Raw genomic sequence first — 20741 nt, forward strand, 5'->3', positions numbered from 1 at the left:
ATTCGATTACATGAAATCAATCCCAACTCAAGAATATCCGCCACAAAAAAATATCCTTTTAGTAAAGTCGTCCCAGGAATGCAACTCATCAATATTGGCAATATCATTTTAAAGTCGTCTACTTTAAAATGTATAATACGTGTCTGAATTGCCGATATAAATGAGTCAGATTAAATAAATTATTAGAAGAATTTTTTACTACGCAACAACATTTTTGTTTATTTAGTATTATTTTGTATTTTGACAACGACACCCGACTTGGGCGTCGAAACGTTAATAAAATCATTTTTAGGTAAAATTGTTGCTTATTTCCCATTTGAATATACTTGATTTTAATTTTTTTATTAATGTTCCGGGCATATTTGGGAAGTAGCATAAGTCAATTTAAATTATTGAAGTTGTCACCTAACTTTGTCTGCAAAAATCCGAATGCCACCTCTCAAATCTACCTCAAAACAGATCCGCCCTGGTCTACAAGTAGTGTTTTCTAAATTTAGAGCAATCATTTCGCATAACCAAATTACAGATCCAGTATAAGACTTTCTAAATAAGAAGTTACCTTCAAACAGGTTCAAGTAGTCTGTGTACTTAACAAACGATACGTAAACTGTTAAACTATTCCTTTATCTCTTCCAATAAACATAAACCAAGTAAATTTAAGATAAAAATAAAATATTGCTACAAATAAAAATTATCAAGGAAAAAATAGTGACGTAGAGTAAACTTAAGATTCGAATGCAGTAGTGTAGAGCTATTTAGAGCGGCAGTCAACAAGTCTCGCATTGCCATGATGATTTCCAACCTTCGATAGAAAATGAAACTTAAAGAAGAAAAAGAGTAAACTTACACTTAAAAGTTAAATAAAAAAATATTTCAATCAGAAAATCTGATTTTTTTATTTACATTTTTTGCAATATACTTAAGACTAAATGTTGTTATTCATTGTAGGACACCAATACTGCGTAAAGGCTAAGGCGAACATCGTTTCTTCTTCTTTTTCTTCTTCTTCTTCTTCTTTTGGCATCATAACCCTGGATGGGTTTTTGTCTGTCTGGCCAGTGCCGGCGCTAGGGTATAAGGTGCCCGCCTGCAAAACTAACACAGGCGCCCCCCCCCCCACACACACACATCTACGCACAGATACTCATACAATCCTAGCCTCGGGGACGTGTGTTCTAATCGAACAGTAAGACCCAACCGAATATACCGAATATTCCGAAAATGCCCGAATATCCAACCGGTCACACTACGTAACCTGGAGTGGTACCTATCTCACCCCCAAGTCCCAAGCTATACCACTGCCCCTCCCCATTGCAGTACGTAACGAATGAGGAGGCTTTATACTGAACGTTACCTTGGATCCCCTGGGTAATGGGACATCCTCTGTATTACTTTGTGTGGTTAAACCACCTGATTTTAGGGGTAGCTAGAAGAGCTTTTCTTCCTATTAACCCGCCAGTGGTCGCTATATGAGATTTTCTCTCACGGTTTCAGAAAATTGCGCACAACTTTTTTTCTGGGAAATTATGCGCGCTGTAGTTCCTTCTAGTCTCCTAACTATCCTCCCTCGACAATCTAATAGACTCGTCGGCTCAGATAATGACTCAGTTTACTTAGTATCACCATATTGTTGAGTCATTGCGCTTTATGTGAGAGATTCTCTCATCAAGCGACCACCGGCGTCACCAACTGTGTATAAAAATTAATTTTATTTTTCCCCGTAAAACCTAAAATAATATCATTTTATGAAGTAATAAAAGGCCCCGTGGATGTGGTCGATGATATGAAAATCCTATATTCTGTTTCACGGGTTAGTTGTAGATGGTTACTTACCATATATTTTTCAATGTTAAATATTGGCGGGCTCAATAGTCACACTTTATATAAAGATAATAATAATAAATATGAAAAACATCGTGTCTTTTTAAAGCAAATAATTTTATCGTTGATGAAACCTCATCTTTTTTGTAAAATTTTGTAAAGAAAAGCAAAAGTTGGATATGTGAGCGACACTCGCGTAACAAGCTACCTAGCGACCAATGCCGGGTTAATGGCTTGATTTTGGACTAAAAATGTGTGTTCCGGGCAGCGAGGCACCGACTTAAGTCGGTGTCCCGCTATTCGTAAATGTCCCCGGTAAATAAAGTTCGGTTACCTACAGTTTTATTGGACCCATCATCTGACAAAATAACTTCACTTTTAACTTTTTCAAGAAATTGGCTAAGAGAACTAAGATTGTTTTTTTTTTGTCATTTCTTCTTTTTCGGCTTTTATTTTTCGATTTGTGCACCAGATAATTTTTTTTAATCCATTTATTTTTAACCAAATAAAAATAATAGCTTTAAAACCTCAAGATTATGTTTCTGCAGTAATGAGAACCCGTAATTTAACAACAGTACTGAGTACTTAATAAATATAATTTTATATTAATTGAATGCAACACTAGATTCTTTAAATGCGGAGTACAACTGACACACTATTCTGTATTATAATCACATGAAATAATACTAAATCTAAAGAGCTCTAAACGAAATTTTATATAAATTGTTTATTTTAAACATTCTGTTTTTATGGGATTAATACTTAACTTGATACCTATTAATAGGTAAAAAATAGTCATACATAATACAATTAGACAGGCGGCAAGAAAACAGTATCACAATCTTTTTTATTTTACTAGAAATCATTCATTTCCTCTCATAACTACTGATACAAAACTAACAACTTGCAAGAAATTTGAAGAAAATAAACAAAGCATTTTCATTAAGAGCAAAGTTGTTTGGTTGAAATATGATATCTTTGACCAATAAATTATATTAGTATTAACATGGTATAAGAATTCTATGCGCCATTGCATATTTCTGTAAATTTTACATGTTTGATATGCAAAAACTAATAAACACAGAGTAGGGTATTATGACGAATTTAAAATTTAAATCACATTCAAAAAATGAATTTTTCTATTTTAGTATTTTGCATAACACCAGCATAAAAAAGCTCATTCTGGCGCCCCCCAAACAGGGGCGCCCGCCTGCATTGCATCCCTTGCAGGCCCGTTACGCCGGCCCTGTGTCTGGCGATATACTTTCATTCAGATCTATCTTGTGTCTTTCCCAACATTGTCTTATATTCATGGTTTTCAGGTCATCTTCTATGTCATCCAACCATCTCTTTCTGGGGCTTCCGCTTTGGTCCTTCCTATCGGCTCTTATTGTAATATGTTCTTCGCTGTTTTCGCATCTACTTGTCTCTTTTTACAAAACTTACAGTATCATACCTTTCATTCATTTTATTAACCTCAACCTCGTGGTTTCTCCTGATTCTCCATGTGCCGTTTTTCTCTTGTACCGGGCCATATACTTTTCTCAGAGTCTTTCTCTTGAATGTCCTGAGTTAGACTTCACCGCTTTTTTCTCATCGGGAGCATCGTTTAGGGATCTCTTTTACCCCTGTACCATGCATCCCTTGGGGATAATGGTGTTACACTTGGTGTTTTGTCACTTAATGATTTGACTATGTCATGTTTATTTCATTACACCTTATTCACATTTTTTTGTCCCATGGTTCGATAAGCGATTTGTACGTTCCCAATTGGCTACTGAGATGCGCCGTGACGAAGATGGGAACTTTTTCATCTAGTATCTCCTTCGTGGAGTTCTGACGAGCTTCAGGCTCACAGTCTAAAGGCGGGTATACATATGCGCTCCGCTCGGTGTGAGAGCCGTTCGCGCGCAGCATGTTTGTTAGATTAGTACGTGTTTTCAAGTGGCACACAAACGGCTCGCACACGGCGCACCACGATCTAACTTCTGTCGGCTTTTCAACAAATGCTTTGATGGTTCGCAATACGTATTTGTACGGGTTTGCGGGTGGTTTGTTGGTTCTGGGCGCCTGAGTTGAATATTTGTTAGTAATGGAGTGGTCGGAAGAAATATCAAACTTATTGATGTTTACCGTGGAAAATCATTATTGTGGGATTCTCAACAAAGGCCCATTTAAAAAAACAACTTAAAGCCGATATCTGAAGGGAAATAGAAGCTGAAATAGAAAATATACATGCGGACCTATGTAAAAAAGGTCATTTCATTGTTGTCTTTTTATGGGCGTGAGAAATACAAAATTAGATTTACTATTTTATTTGGACATAATCCACAACTCGAGTTTGAAATAAAGCTTACTTGACGTTTCGACTTTCACTTTGGAAATCGTTATCAATATAAGAAGAACATTCATAAATTAAAAATTTAACTTTGTTTCTGGTGAAGCAATGCAGTTGGAACAAGCAGATGTATTATAATTGTGTCACCGGAAAGCGAAAAAGGTAGTCCCTAAAATTTTCAGGACTGAAACAATCCCTTAAAATTCGAGAATTTTTACGATTTTGACAAGGTAAACATTTGGTCTTAGACCGCACCTACATTGGATCCGTTTTTCTCCGATCCGATCCGATCAGATCAGATCAGATCCGATCCGATCCGATAGGAGGCACCTACATTGAATCCATATTTCTCCGATCAGATCAGATCCGATATAGACCGATTTTCCGGCGAGGGTTCCTACATAGGGCTTTTCATTCACAGTTATTAGTTTCGAGATTCTGTCATGTGTCACATAATATTAATATATTTACGTCATACGTTATTGATATATACCAATGATACAAATAAGATACAAACCAAAGACGTATGACGTAGATATATTAATATTATGTGGCACATGACAGAAGCTCGAAACAAATGACAATCGATGAAAAGCCCTATTGGTTCCGTTAACTTCCGACCACCGACCACCGACAATGAGTTCCGATGAAGATGTGTTAAAGAGATGATGACATTGAATATATTTAAACATGTTAGCTTGCAACCCCCAACTTGCAACCAGCTTGCAACCAACTTGCAACCAACTTGCAACCAACTTGCAACTTGCAACCAACTTGAAACTCAACTTGCAACCAATCGGAATGAAACCAAACACTTCTCGATGAGAATAGAAGAAGCTACTCCCGACGTCGGCCGATATCGGATCTGATCTGATCCAATGTAGGCACCCACATTTAATACTAATTATCTACAATTACTAAAGGTTCGTAAGTTTCCCCTGGATTGCGGAAGGTTCGTAAAATTGAAAAATTTTAACGAACATTAACCGCGCCACGAACGCACGGCGCTCACACGGCGCGGAGTTCGCGACGCGGATATCTATCTCCGCCTTAAGACCAACATGGTTGTTTCCACATTCATCGAAACATCACAATGCAATCCAAAATACTTGATTCTTAGTAACAAATTTTATTATTGATTAAATTATATTATTTTTTATACAAAATATTTGAGGCACATGTTTTAATCTACAAGTGGTACGAAATCTACAAGTGTGTTTTTTTCTACAGTTGATATATGCTGTTATCGATAAAAATCAAGTGTTTATAAATAGATTTGCAGCCATCAGATTCGTGTAGTATACCTACTTCATAATGGAACTAAAAATATGTTTTAATGTTTTAACTTTATTAGTTTTTAGTTTTGGTGAAGCTAAGATTGATCTTAAGCCAACAACTAATGGCTTGAGCATTTCTGTTTTTAATGATGGTAAGTTTGAAATAACTTCCCATATAATAACTAATCTTCAAACGGTACAATTACTAAATCAGAAGTTGGACATGAATACAGTGACACAGATGTTCTTTTAGTTTTATATAGAGAAGGTATTTACTTCTTCTTTAGGAGCCATATCAGAATTGTCCGAGGTTGGTGATCACCATTGTGAATGCTTATCTTGTTGAAGATATTCACAATCACCATAATTTCGTCTTGTTTACAGCATTACATTAGTATAAATTCATCCACATGAACCTTCTACAGTTTTAGACCTATCTTGGCTGCATATGTTTATACCAAGTGTAATTTTGCAACCTCTGTTTTGTTGAATTTTGTATTCACTCTGTTACATTCCTCTCTAGTAAGAAGACTTAAAAATTATCACTGGGAACGTTTTTCAAAAGAAATGGAACATGATTTTTATGGTCCTCAAAAGGAAATATGGCGCTTTATAAGAGGTCAAAGAACGGAGGTAAAGGAACTAATAGAACCAAAACACATAGAAAAGGATACATGGATTGACTATCTAAAAAAGCTCTATGCAGAGGAAGAACAAATGATGCTAGAACCGGAAACACCAGAAATTACCACAAATGAAGATGTTAATATAAGTGCACAGGAAGTACGAAACACACTCGAAAAGCTGAAGAAGAGAAAAGCTGCAGGTAAAGATGGAATACCAAACGAATTACTGAAATATTGTGGAGCAGCAATGACAGAACAATTAACAACATTAATTAACAAAATCATAAAATACAATAAAATACCGGAAGAATGGAGAACGAGCGAACTAATTCTACTATTCAAAAAAGGAGATAAAAAGCAGCCAGAAAACTACAAAGGTATCAACTTGTTAAATACTACCATAAAACTTACAACTAAAATCTTACAAGACGTAATGAATCAGAGGATAAGTTTAGCAGATGAACAACAGGGTTTTCGTACTGGAAGATCGTATACAGATGCAATATTCGTCATAAAGCAAATTACTGAGAAATCACTAGAGTATAATAGACCAGCATTTCTATGTCTGATTGACTTAAAGAAAGCATTTGACAGAGTAAGACTCAAAGATATAATCCATCTTCTGTATAATAGAGAAGTCCCTCTAGATATCATAAAAACTATTGAGAACATCTACTAAAACAACAAAATGGAAGTCAGAATAGATGGACAACTTACAGAAACAATAGATATAGACAGCGGAATAGGACAGAGAGACTCATTGAGTCCTATGCTTTTCAATTTAATCATGAATGAAATCATCAAAAAGTCATCAAAGGAAGAAGATATAGAATGGGAAACAAAGAAGTAAAAATACTTTGCTACACACACCTCGCAATATTGATAGCCCAAAATGAAGATAGTCTGCAGAGATTAGTCCACAGATTTAACATAAAAGCAAAAGAATTCAATTGACAATTTCATCTCAGAAAACCAAAACAATAGTAATCAGTGAAGAACTAATCAGATGCAAAATAGAAATTGATGGTATCTAATCAGTATTGAACAAGTAATGGAAGTAAAATACCTTGGAATAACATTGTCAAATTACGGAGACCTAGACAAAACCGACATATTAACACTGAGATAAAGTCAAGAATTTATAAAGCCAGTGTAAGACCAATAATGACATATGCATCAGAAACAAGACCCGATACAGCCACAACACAAAGACTACTGGAAACGGCAGAGATGAGAGTACTGAGGAGAGTTACAGGAAATACGGTGAGAGATCGAAAGGGAAGCGAAGATATTAGAAGACAATGTAACGTACAGTGTATAAACGAATGGACACTAAATAGAAAAAAAAAGAATGGAACAACCACATAACCAGAATGGAGGAGACACGTGTGGTCAAAATAGCACGAAATAAATCACCAATCGGTAGAAGAAGTATCGGCCGACCGCGCAAAAGATGGAGCCACAACCTTGCCACAGAATTGCTTATAAATAGGAAGAAGAAGAAGAAGAAGACATTCCTCTCGTGGACTGTGGATGTTCAACTGGGAAAGTATCTTGAGACTATATTTGGTTACAATATTATCGGAAGAGACATCCCATAAGGTATCTTTAATTTTAGAACACAGAAGGTTCACCTGCAGTCTATATTATCCCGTTGTCTGCTCCCCTTCTTCTTTTTCTTTAGCCCATTTCGCCCATTTCTGTCCAACTTTGGACAGAATCCTTCCATATCTGCTTGTCCTTGGTTGCGCTTTTTCAGTGAGTTCCTGCAGATTTTACAATATTGTCCTTCCATCGCATCTGATGTCTTCCTCTTCCTCTTCCTCCTGTCCATGGTCTCCAGTTTTTTATTTCAGCATTCCATCTTTTATTTTCCTGTCTCTCATTGTGCGAGATAGGAAGTGTCTCTCCTCTCTACTTCGTCTTAGATAGAGAGTTTGGTATCGTTTCGATTCAGAGGTGATTTTGTAGCTCGTCTGATGAGGTCCGGGAAGACTGAAACATACGCAAGGACATGATTGATCATCTCTGAACTGAAATGAAACATAAGCTGTCTGTCATTGTCTCAGTTTACTCAGATTGTGAGTACACGAAACTAACTTTCGTTGGACTTATTTTCTACACGAGTAGGCGGAATGTGACTGCATATTGTAGAGTCCCTTACGTCTCCTTTATTCGTCGTCTCCTTGCCTTATAAATGGTAAAAGGCAGATATAAAGGATATAACTAGAAATTGGTTTCACAAATTTTTTATATTCGAAGACGTAATAGAGAATACGTTAAATATATTTTTAATCAGATATACTGGTCAGGTTGAGTGTCTTATTACTGCTTGAAGATGACAATATATTATATTCATATACATATTGAGTGATTAACTAGTACTGGTATTACAGATATTATTGAATGATATTCTCCTTTTCATGACCATTTTTCAGTGCGTCACAAATTATAGAAAAAAAGGTAAGTCCGTGATAATACACATTTATGACATTTAATCTAACATGACGTTTTAGTTCAATCTGACAGTTGTCACATTTTATTTTCAATTTGGAATAAAAACAAATCAATTTTGTCTATTGCATTTATAAAATGGTATTTTCTTTGATTTGTATAGTCTTATAAATTGTACAGATTATATTAATAATATTATTATTTTATTTAATAAATAATTATTTTTTGATTATGGCGCCATCTATCGACAACTAGAATAACTAGAATAAATGTTATAAATGTCTGTAATCAGCGACGTGCGTTCTTTTCTGTCACATACAATTTAATGCGTTAGAGAGAAATCGGAAAATTGTTACGCACTGAAAAATGGTCATGAAAAGCACTATACCTTTGAGAAATGTGCTAGTAAAACATAAGTGGCTTTTTTATGTAACAATATTTAATTTTTATGTTGCAGACAATGAAGTAACGTTGCAAGGAACAATTGGTTTTGGCATAGATTTTACAGTAAGTGACTGCCAGAACCACTATACTCAATGCGCTTTTAACGGATCCTCACTATCAATAAATGAGGTCGATAGTGGTTACCAAATCGTCTGGAATTCTGTTTATACAGATGGTGAGTTTGTGGATAAATTTCAACTGAATTCAGGAAACAGTTACTGGTTTGGCGGTCCAGAAAGGTAAGAACCCGTTCAATTATATTTTCGTTTATATATATTTCAGCATACACACTGCTGTCACTTAGATGCATTTAAAGCCAAATATATTAGTCCTGTCGCCAGGGGGGGTACAACGGCCTCCTTAATTCAGATGGACTTACCCAAGTTTTTTTATATATTTTGACCCGCAGAATACGAATTTTTTGGGTAACAGTTGATCCGGATGTCGATAAGATTGTTATAGACAAAGAACTTGAGGAATTACATAACAGCGATTTCTCGCAAAACAAAACATATTTTTGTATTTTTTGGGTCATTTTAAGCAAAAAATATTCCTACAAGTTTTTTCGTAGAATGCATAGTTTTCGAGATAACCGCGGTTGAACTTTCAAAAAATCGAAAAATTGTAATTTTTGAACCCTTATAACTTTTGATTAAAAAATAAAGTAGCAATTCTGCTTACCGCATTTGAAAGTTTAAGTCAAATTATATCGATTTTGATTATTTGCATTGCTAAAAATTTATTATTTTATTGTTAAACAAAGCTATAAACACCTAGTATGTGAGTGATGTTTTCTATGATTTCTCATTTAAAATCGAACGAGTAGGTAGAGTAGCTACAAGTGCAAGCGAGGCAATTTCTACGTAGCATGCGTTAAAACGTATGCATTAGGCACGGGAAACACTATGTGTTTACAGATTAGTTTAACAATAAAAAAATTAATTTTTAGCAATGCAAATAATCAAAACCGATATAATTTGACTTAAACTTTCAAATGCGGTAAGCAGAATTGCTAGTTTATTTTTTAATCAAAAGTTATTCGGGTTCATAAATGTCAATTTTTCGATTTTTTGAAAGTTCAACCGCGGTTATCTCGAAAACTATGCATTCTACGAAAAAACTTGTAGGAATATTTTTTGCTTAAAATGACCCAAAAAATACAAAAAGATGTTTTGTTTTGCGAGAAATCGCTGTTATGTGATTCCTCAAGTTCTTTGTCTATAACAATCTTATCGACATCCGGATCAACTGTTACCCAAAAAAATCGTATTCTACGGGTCAAAATATATAAAAAAAACTTGGGTAAGTCCATCTGAATTAAGAGGCCGTTGTACACCCCCTGGCGACAGGACTATATGGCGCCAGAACACAATTCAAAAAAGGGCTGTATCACAACAAAACATTTTCTGAATCAATATTCCATCACCAGTGTTATCACAGGTTTACATACTTTAAACCACCAAAATGTACGGGTAAGAACCCTTAAATTGATTTTAAACAGTTGGGGTTACATTATATTATCCGATTTTAAAGGATGTTAAAGATATTTCCAGATTAACCCCTGCCATCATATGACATCAACCATATTGGTTGGGAAATTGTAGGTAGAACCTAACATGGGAGAGTTTAGGTAACAACTGGCAAATTCTTTAAACCTTCCAGATATGAACCGCTATCAGTAGAGTCCTACAACGTTTTTTCAGCACGTCCCTGCGTCGTCAGAGGCTCGGGATGATACAACCTCATAAAAGAGCCATCTACTCTGATGGACATAAACGAAACACGATTTGATAAAATCTAAATAAAGTTTGAGCTATCGAAATTTACGAAAAGTCTAAGATTAGCAAACAGTTCGCTGTCGCTTAGATGAATTTAGGAGTGCCCATGCTTTGATTGCTTTATTTTAGATAAATTCCTTTTTTTGTGTGTTTGAAATTTAATAATTTTAATTTATTAATTTCAGTTGTTTTGCAAATTTACATTCCTGTTTCCTAATTCTTATTTTGCTATCTGACGCTAATACAGGAAAGGAATATTGCCAATCTATATTGTGCACTTAAGCGTATTTGTTAACTTTTTTTAAATTGTATTACAGGTACCTACAGAACCCGTTGGAGAAGTTAGTATTAAATGGAAATGATCCGTATGTAATCAAAAAGGCAGACAATTTTGCTGTAGCTGAAAGATACTGGTTAAATAGTAAGGGTACCTTTATTTTTATTGATGATAAAGTACCGCTATTCATTGACCAAAATAATAACGAAAACGGAGCACTACTTCTGATAGCTAAGTGTATAAATCCCTATGTGAATCGTCAGAGGGTAAGAAAATTCTTCAATTTTTTCTAAGGTATTGCAAATATTTTGATTCGGTTTTCTATAGGAGTGATCAGGACATTCTCGCAAGTTTTCGCAGATACTTTTTTTGGCAGTGTTACAAATAAATATTGATTATTGCCATTCGTGGAATGTTACGAATATAAGTAGATATACAGGAAAAGCTAATCAGATTAAAAAATAAAAAAAAGAGGCTAGAATAAAAAAATTTCAACAGAAAAAGGAGTGTAACAGGGTGATTCGCCATCAACTATAATATTAGACATCGTAAAATCAGACAAGTTACATAGGCTGTAGCCAGTACTCTTTTTGTGACGGTACGCGCCGGTATGCCGTACCGGCACCTCTTGGGTCAAAAAATAAAAAACAACCAAATTATTGACAAATTCCTGAATTTTTTCCTTGCTCCCAAATAGCTTTAAGACGCCCTTATTGAGGCTAAATTTAAAAAGTTTTCCCGAGGGCAAACCCCCCTTATGAACCCTCTCCAGTCCCCCCGGAAAATTGCGTAGCGGAACCTCTATTGTTACAAAAACAGCACTGGCTGTAGCTAGATACGCTGCTAAGACAATGGGTGGAAGGTGGAATGCATAAAACGTAGTATCTGATAATGCTTTAAGTATGTACCTACTACATTTTTGAAGTATCTACTACACTTACAAAGCCTTTACTTTCATCCATAGCATATGCTACTATTTACAAGACACATACAATGTACATGTAGAAGAATGTACTTTTGAAGTATTTGCCAGTTTGGTAGTATTTGCTTCAGTTTAAGGGAAGTTGGTGGAAGGACGACTTGGGCGTAGGTGTTTTTTTGTTACAATATGGCAGCATTTATGGATTATTCGTAGAAAAATTTACAAACTGTGACAAAGGTACTGAATTTTTGGGGTCATTCTTTTATCAAATAAAGTTTAAAAAGTTTCAAAAAGATTAATAAACAACAATTGTTCATTTTTATCCTCGTGTAACTCTTTTTTCGCTTCGTAATCTGAGTCACTCATTTTTGCTCATGTATAATTATTCTAATAATTATTAGGTACGTAAAAATATGAATTCACAAATCACAAGTACCTACATGGAAAACTAGTTCCATCACGATTGGTGTAATGCAGACACGGCTGGCGCCACGGTTAGTAGTAGATACTTCAGGTCAGTAGTAGGTACTTTTGTTGTGTGTTATGGTCTTCTCAACAAAAGCAAATACTTGTACGTAAAAGAAAATGCTACAAAGTAGATACTATTTGCTGAAGCAAAAGCACCTACTACGTAGATGCAAAAACGTAGTATCTCCTAATGCTTCAATTATGTACTACACTTTTGAAGTTTTTACTACACTTACAAAGCATTTACTTTCCTCTGTAGCATATGCTACTATTTACCAGATACATAGAAGAATTTACTACGCTTTTGAAATATTTGTATTCAGTTGATAGGTGATTACATTATTCTGCTCCAAACGGTAGCAATACCACAAACCTCACTAACTAACTCGTCTGACCCACTAATGACTCAAATCTCATCTAAATCTCAACATGTTACCTTTATTTATCAAGACATCGTTATGTAAATATATTTGTCTATAGTTATTCATTACTGTGTCAGTTTATTACACAGCCTTGTTGATGTAAGCAAAACGTGCACTTTAGCGGTGTTCTACTTATGCAATTATAATAAATATGCATGATGTTTATTGTTTTATAAATAAATATCTAACGAATACTTTAGTTTTAGTTCATTCTGTTCATTTAATGATTTTTAAAAGATCTTGTGTTCTACCTTTAGTCACCTTTCTGATGTCGAAGACATCAGAATTCTTTATTCTAAAGGAGAAGTAGAAGATTTTTTATTCTGTCTAGCAGAGTTATTCCTAACATTTAATAGCTTTTAATAACAGCTCTATTCTTCTCTGCATGACTCTCAGTTTGGTAGCCAAAACTTTTGTTAAGGTAAGTGTTTCTGTTCCGTTTGTCAAGACTGGGATGACGTACTGATCACTGATCAAATACATCAGATTAAAAAATAAAAAAAGAGGGTAGAATAAAAAAATTTCAACAGAAAAAGGAGTGTAACAGGGTGATTCGCCATCAACTATAATATTAGACATCGTAAAATCAGACAAGTTACATAGGCTGTAGCTAGATACGCTGCTAAGACAATGGGCATGTGGGCAGCTCAATTTTCTCCGATTGTTCTCGTTAGTTCATGAGTGGTTCCAGTACTAAGTATAAAAAGTATAACTTACAGTCAAAAAATCTGAAGTTGCAGCTATCCGCTTGACCCAAAATCATTGACGTTACACATTTCTAAAATTCTATAAAAAGTAGAATTTTATTTTAAATATCGTTTAGAGAATACTTCAGGCATAAAGAGGCAATTATCAAAAAGTTGTGACTTCGCCACCGTTTCCAATTACATTAAACGGGGCGTAATTAAAAACAAATTGACCTGGAGAGTTTTCAAACACATTTTCAAATTGAAAAACATTAACCTTTCTGTTCTAACTGTAAACACCTACACAAAACCCAAGCATGTGTGAGATATATAATTAAACTATTTCATCAAATTTGGAAATATACACACCCAAACTTATATGGAATCATCTGATATTTCTTATTATTTCGCGCGAATTTAAATAAACAAACACACGAAGTCAAACAATATTTATTTTAAAGCAATTTAATAACAAATACATAACCATTAAATAAAGCAATAAAGTATTTAACAAACAAATTGAAACTACTTTTTTAAAGTCAATAGCATAAAAAATTTCAATGTAAAACGAATAATGTTTAAATTATTTTTAAAAAGGATAGATCCCTAGGTTGGCTGTATACCATATAGTTAAAAAACTCAAACATGAAATAAAAACCACTTCTATGTAATTGTATATTTTTAAAAATTTTTAAAAATCCCAATGGATTGAGAAAATGTGTCCAATTCAGAACGTTTTCTGACCTATCATTCCATCATCAGTTAATTCGAATATTTGCTAAATAGCCCCAGAACCAAACAATGGTTGAAATTATAATTCAATATACATTATGTTGTTGTGATATTGAACAGGCTAATCGCCGATGTTAAAAGATATAACCTCCGGGAACATGGTGAAACTCTACCAGGAAAAAAGTCTACTTGGTAGTCAACGTTGGCCTAAGATGGTTGATTAAGTTTCCTGGTAGAGTTTCACCATGTTCCCGGAGGTTATATCTTTTAACATCGGCGTTTAGCCTGTTCAATATCACTACAACATCATGTATATTGAATTATAATTTCAACCATTGTTTGGTTCCGGGGTATTTAGCAAGTATTCGAATTCACTGATGATGGACTGATAGGTCCGAAAACGTTCTGGATTGGACACATTTTTTCAATTTATTGGGATTTTTAAAATTTTTAATAAATATACTAATTACATAGAGATGGTTTTTACTTCATGTTTGAGTTTTTTAAATTATTTTTTTTTTTTTTGTTTTTTTTTGGTAGTCAGTATTATCACCTGACTGAAAGTCATTCTTCAAGAGCAGCTTGTACTAGCATATCCTACAAATACTCTATAGGGTTAAGCTCGGGTGAGCAAGCAGGCCACTCCAAACAAGGGATAATTTCTGCTTTAATGATGTCTCTAGTCACCTAATGGTATGTGGAGGTTCATTATCATGAATGAAAATAAAATTTTCTCCTGTTGCACCTCTCCAGACAACCTACAGGTTGTCAACATACCTGTGAGCAGTTAAAAATGATTGGATGAAAATTAAAGGAGTTTTTTTTTACGGATCACAGTTCTTCTCCAGAACATTACACTTCCCCTTGTATATTTGTGAACAGATCTGACAGTTTTCATTCTTGCTTGTCTTCCTCGACCTCTAAGTACACGATTTCGTGGGTCATCTGATTTTACACAAATCCTGACTTTTTCTGAAAATAGCACATTTTTCCAATTCCCAATGTTCCAGTTTTGGTGGTGAAGACATCAATTTAGGCGATCAATCTTGTATTGCCTGGATAACTCGTGAACCTATAACTGTCTTCTGCTGTACACTTCTTGGTACGAACTCTTCTTCTCTTATCGTTTCAACTGAAACAGTTACACTTGTAGCTTCCAAGAGCTGCCTTTGGAGCTGAAGGTGAGAAATGAATAGGTGTCTTCTAGCTAATTGGACAATTAAACGATCGTGGCGAGCCGTTATTACTTTTTGGCGACTTTCCCTTGCTTTATTTTTGAGCTTCCTAGTTCCTGTTACCTAGTATAGGTTTTGAGCACAACGCCCTGTATTACGCCTAGCTCTACAGCTATGTTCCTCTGAGAACATTACTTGCTCCATATTTTTGTTTTTGGACGCAAAAGTTAGTTTATTTATTTTCGTTCAATTTGCAACTAAAGCAAATAACCTATACCGTACCGAGCTATACTATCTGTACTGGTTGTCTTATCGATTTGAATATTTTCAATTAAAACCCTTATTCTTCGCAACAATAATAAGTTTTTTCAAAAGAAATAAATATTGCTGTGAAATATATGGTAATTATACAGTATGTCCCTGTAAGTTGTATCCATATGGAAAACTTTTTTATTATTAATTTTTCGAAAAAAGTTATTCTTCATAAAAAGCTCTGCATGGTCCAAAACCTAAGATTTAACCATCAAATATCAAATTTTTTGAATATTATACGAGGTATGTCAAAAAGTTTGAATTTAACTCAAGAGTAAAGTAGCTTTATTTTTAACAATATTAAAAATTTCTATTATGAAAAGGTGTTTGGAATTAAAACCTATATTCTAATATGCAATTACATCCTTCTAATTGAAAAAAAAGTTTTTGATAAATTATGGATAACGTAACATTATTTTCAGTTATTTCAATTTAGATAACTCTTTTATTATTAATTTTACGAAAAAAACGTGATTCTTAATAAAAAGTTTTGCATGGTCTAAAACCTAAAATACAACCATCTTATATCAAATTTTATCAATTTTATACGAGGTATGTCAAAAAATATGAATTTCGCTCAATAGTAACATACGTTATTTTTCACAATATCGAAAATTCCTATTATGAAAAGTTATTTGGAATTAAAAACTATGTTTCAGTATGTAATTACATCCTTCTAATTGAAATATTCTGAACTATAAAGGTACTTTACTTTTGATCTAAATTTATCTTTTTTGACATACCTCGTATAAAATTAATAATATTTGATATAAGATGGTTGTATTTTAGGTTTTAGACCAGCCAGAACTTTTTATTAAGAATCACTTTTTTTCGTAAAATTAATAATAAAAGAGTTATCAGAATTGAAATAACTGAAAATAATGTAAGTTATCCATAATTTTTCAAAAAAAAAAAATTACACTTAGAAGGATGTAATTGCATATTAGAATATAGTTTTTAATTCCAAACAACTTTTTATAATAGCAATTTTTAATATTGTTAAAAATAAAGCTGCTTTGCTCTTGAGTGAAATTCAAACTTTTTGACATACCTCGTATAATATTCAAAAAATTTGATATTTGATGGTTAAATCTTAGGTTTTGGACCATGCAGAGCTTTTTATGAAGAATAACTTTTTTTCGTAAAATTAATAATAAAAAAGTTTTCCATATGGATACAACTTACAGGGACATACTGTATATAATTTTGGTTGTGTGTATATAAAAACCCTTTAGAACAAAATATAATGAAAACATGTTGATTTTATCGAATAGAGTGTAATTGGGTTTATAGTATTGTTCAAGTGTTTTAATATTATTAAATTATGTTATATAATTGCTACACCTACATTTATTATTCAGTTATTGCTAATATTTGCAAATAGAATATTTAAAATAGTAAATAGATATTAATTTTAATTAGAGATGCAGCCAATAGTGATTTGACAGAATACCGAATACCAAATATTTGACTAAGCTCTTGACTGAAGTGAAAATTTTCAGCAAATGATTTGTGCATTTCGGCAAAAAATGAATGCTCAATAATGATAGGGAGATAATCAAAATGTCTGAAACATACCTTGGCCCTAAAAAGTAAGCAGAACCGCTTTCTAGACTCATTTATACAGGATTCCCCCAGCGTAATGACATCCGAGACCTCACGCAGGGGTTGTTAGGACACCATCGTCGTCAATGGCTGAGACATATCTGCTAAAAAAAACTATCTCTTCAACCATGAATTGCCGGCCGGACCGCTCTGATTGGACATTCGGCACACTCGGCATGGCATTCACCCGATCTCTCATTCACGCACGATTCTTATGCATTCTCGCACTTTCTCACTACGACTGCTTAATCTTTCTCTCCTCTCCCTGTTCATGTTCAATCACGCCACCTCTTAATTTACCTTATCTTCTTTCTTGCTCATGGATACCCTGCCTTCATTGGGATTGCCTTTCTTCCTAATTCTTTCTCTCCATCGTTCTTTTCACATATCTTTGAACTGATCACCACAGATATATAAAACTAAGTATCTCCTGCACCAGCTCCTTGACTGATTGCACCCTACTTTCTAGCCCTCTCTGCAGGCTACCCTCTGTTATCCTAATTATATAAAGATGCTATCATAAATCTCTAAAGATATACCCTGAAACAACCATATCCTGTGAACATCTGCGCCAGGAAAAGATCCAAACGCCGATGCACTCAGTCCACCCTCATCTTCTCGGATTAGGAATCAGTGACTTGTTCACTGCACCACCATCCTCATCTCGTCCTATTGCTCTTGCCTTACCATAATGGAACTTCCCCTTTTTCCTTTTTTTCAAAATTTTCTCTTCCTGTGTCTTAATTTCTACCTTCGTATATTTTTCCCATTTCCTTCTAGAATAGTAATTCTTCTGATGTTGTAACGATGAAGCCATTTGCTAGTTCACATTACGGGTACCAATCTCGCAAAAGAGCTCAATGGTATTGCGGAAAGATGGAATAGCTCTCAAAACAAGATCCATTTACTTGTCCATGACAGTGGGACCAGTATGACAAAAGGTGTATGAATTTATTTAATTGTTAACCATTCTAACCATTCAGGTATAGCACATAAGAAGAACATTTAGAACAAAAGTTCAAATCAATTAATCAAGAACTTAACTTGCCAAAACCACCAACTAGTACAAGATTGTACCTATTATTTTATGGATAGATTTTATTAGAGCCAAAGCTCTAGCTGTCTCGTTGTACACAACAGATCTGATAATCATAATTCAATCCGGGGAATATCTACTGCTGGTCATTGCCACACAACAGATCACGAATCTTTAAATAATTTAACATCTGCTCAGTGGGAGTTAATGGAACAATGGAACTCCTTAAACCGTTTGAAGAGATTAATTAAAACAAAAAGCACAGTTTCCTTCATCTCTAAGGGTGTTCGACATGTTACATATTTGAAATACCTAAAGAAGAAAGGGACTATAAAAAGAACATTAAATTTATTGAGAATGGCTCTTCTACAAGCTGGCCATAATAAACACGGTTCAAATTCGATAAACATGACAAATATCTGTTTTGGGATATTTCTTGACCCATGTGTTAATATCATTTTCCTAAAATTAATTAAAACACAAAAAGAAAAATAAAAGAAAACAATCCTATTAAAATAAAATTCTTTTAGAATCACTGAAAATGAGTTGTGATGAGTTAAGAATAGATGATTCTCTTCCACTTCGTAAGAAAATAATATAACTGATAAAACTCTACTCCTTCAAGTGCCATTTCTGCGACGGATGTTGGCAATCATCATAGATATTAGGACTTTAGAGACGGCTGCTGTGAAAAGTTCATTTGATGTATATCCGTACCATTCTCTCAGGACGCGCAGCCACGATATTCTGCGTCTCCCTATGTTTATTTTTCCTTAATAAAACCAATATAATACAACTAGTACACGGTTTTGGAACTGTGTTAAGGAAGTCACTACTGTGCTAAATAAGATTGATTTTTACTTGAAAACTGTTCGTCTTAATCGGACGGCAGAACTTCACACGTGGTGGTCAGCAAACGCAAAAGCATATCTAGTCCTGACGATTTAAATACCTACTCTCACTTTTCTCTCCGTTTTTAATTAAGATAATTAATAAGGACAAATTATTTTATACAGGGTGTCCCGAAAAGAATGGTCATAAATTATACCACACATTCTGGGGTCAAAAATAGTTCGATTTAACCTAACTTACCTTAGTACAAATGTGCTCATAAAAAAAGTTATAGCCCTTTGAAATTACAAAATGAAAATCGATTTTTTTCAATATATCGAAAACTATTAGATATTTTTTATTGAAAATGGACATGTATCACTCTTATTGCAGGAACATCTTGAAAAAAATTTTAGTGAAATTTGTCCACCTAATAAAAAATTTATGGGGATTTTGTTCCCTTAAACCCCCCTTAAACTTTTTTGTACGTTCCAATTAATTGATTATTGTGGTACCATTAGTTAAACACGACGTTTTTAAAACTTTTTTGCCTCTTAGTATTTTTTCGATAAGTCAGTTTTTATTGAGATGCGGCTTCTTTTTCAATATATTTACGTAAAAATTGTATGGGGGGTTTGTTCCTTTAAACCCCCCAAATGATTGTGTACGTTCCAATTAAAGTATTATTGTGGTACCATTAGTTAAACACAGTATTTTTAAAACTTTTGCCTCTTAGTCTTTTGTTCATAAGTCACCTTTTATCGAGATGTAGCTTCTTTTTCAAAACATACCTAAAAATGTAAATTATAAATAAATTTTCAGATTATTAACAGGTCTCTATAATCGTAATTAACCATATACAAATATGTGGTGGATTCGACAAATATTCAAAATATCTCGATAAACACTGGCTTATCGAAAAAGTACTAAGAGGCAAAACAGTTTTAGAAATAATGTGTTTAACTAATGGTGCCACAATAATAATTTAATTGGAACGTACACAAAAGTTTGGGGGGGTTTAAGGGAACAAAACCCCCATAAAATTTTTATGGGGTGCACAAATTTTACTTAAATTTTTTTTAAGATTTTGCTGCCATATAAATGCCACATGTCCATTTTCAATAAAAAATCTTTGAGAGTTTTCGATATACAGGGTGTCCCGGAAAATAGTGCGTTCCTTCAAGGTATGGAGAGAATACACAATATGGAACAAGAAAGTCCTATACCATTTTTTTCTAAAGTTAGCCGTTTCCAAAAAAAAGTTAACATTGTTTTCCATATAACTGTATTTTAATGTTTGGAAATTTTAATAAACTGGCAACATCGTACGCACTACGGAATAATAACATAATAAGAACTCGTTTGTGATTGTGATTAACAGTATTTAAAATAATCCAACCTAATAGTAGGTAATACTTATGTATTTACTATTAATTTGTTTACTAAAATTATTTTCTTTTGAAATGTATTGAAATACCTATTGCATAATTTTAAACGAATTGCACATCTTTTAACATAAAAACACATATCTTTTAAC

At 33.8% G+C, this 20741-nt stretch overlaps 1 protein-coding gene across 1 annotated transcript in view; it reads left to right on the top strand.

Annotated features, from left to right (window-relative positions):
• The first annotated feature begins 5342 nt into the window (after positions 1-5342).
• The window catches only part of LOC114327014 (myogenesis-regulating glycosidase), a 53222-nt gene continuing 37823 nt past the window's right edge, over positions 5343-20741 (top strand). Inside the window, exons 1-3 of the mRNA XM_028275508.2 lie at positions 5343-5588; positions 8974-9199; positions 11056-11281. Of these exons, the coding sequence (XP_028131309.1) occupies positions 5474-5588; positions 8974-9199; positions 11056-11281 (567 nt within the window). The 5' untranslated portion in view covers positions 5343-5473. The remainder of the gene's footprint in view (positions 5589-8973; positions 9200-11055; positions 11282-20741) is intronic.

The sequence above is a fragment of the Diabrotica virgifera genome, chromosome 1 (assembly GCF_917563875.1).
Source record: "Diabrotica virgifera virgifera chromosome 1, PGI_DIABVI_V3a".
Classification (NCBI taxonomy): Eukaryota; Metazoa; Arthropoda; class Insecta; order Coleoptera; family Chrysomelidae; genus Diabrotica; species Diabrotica virgifera.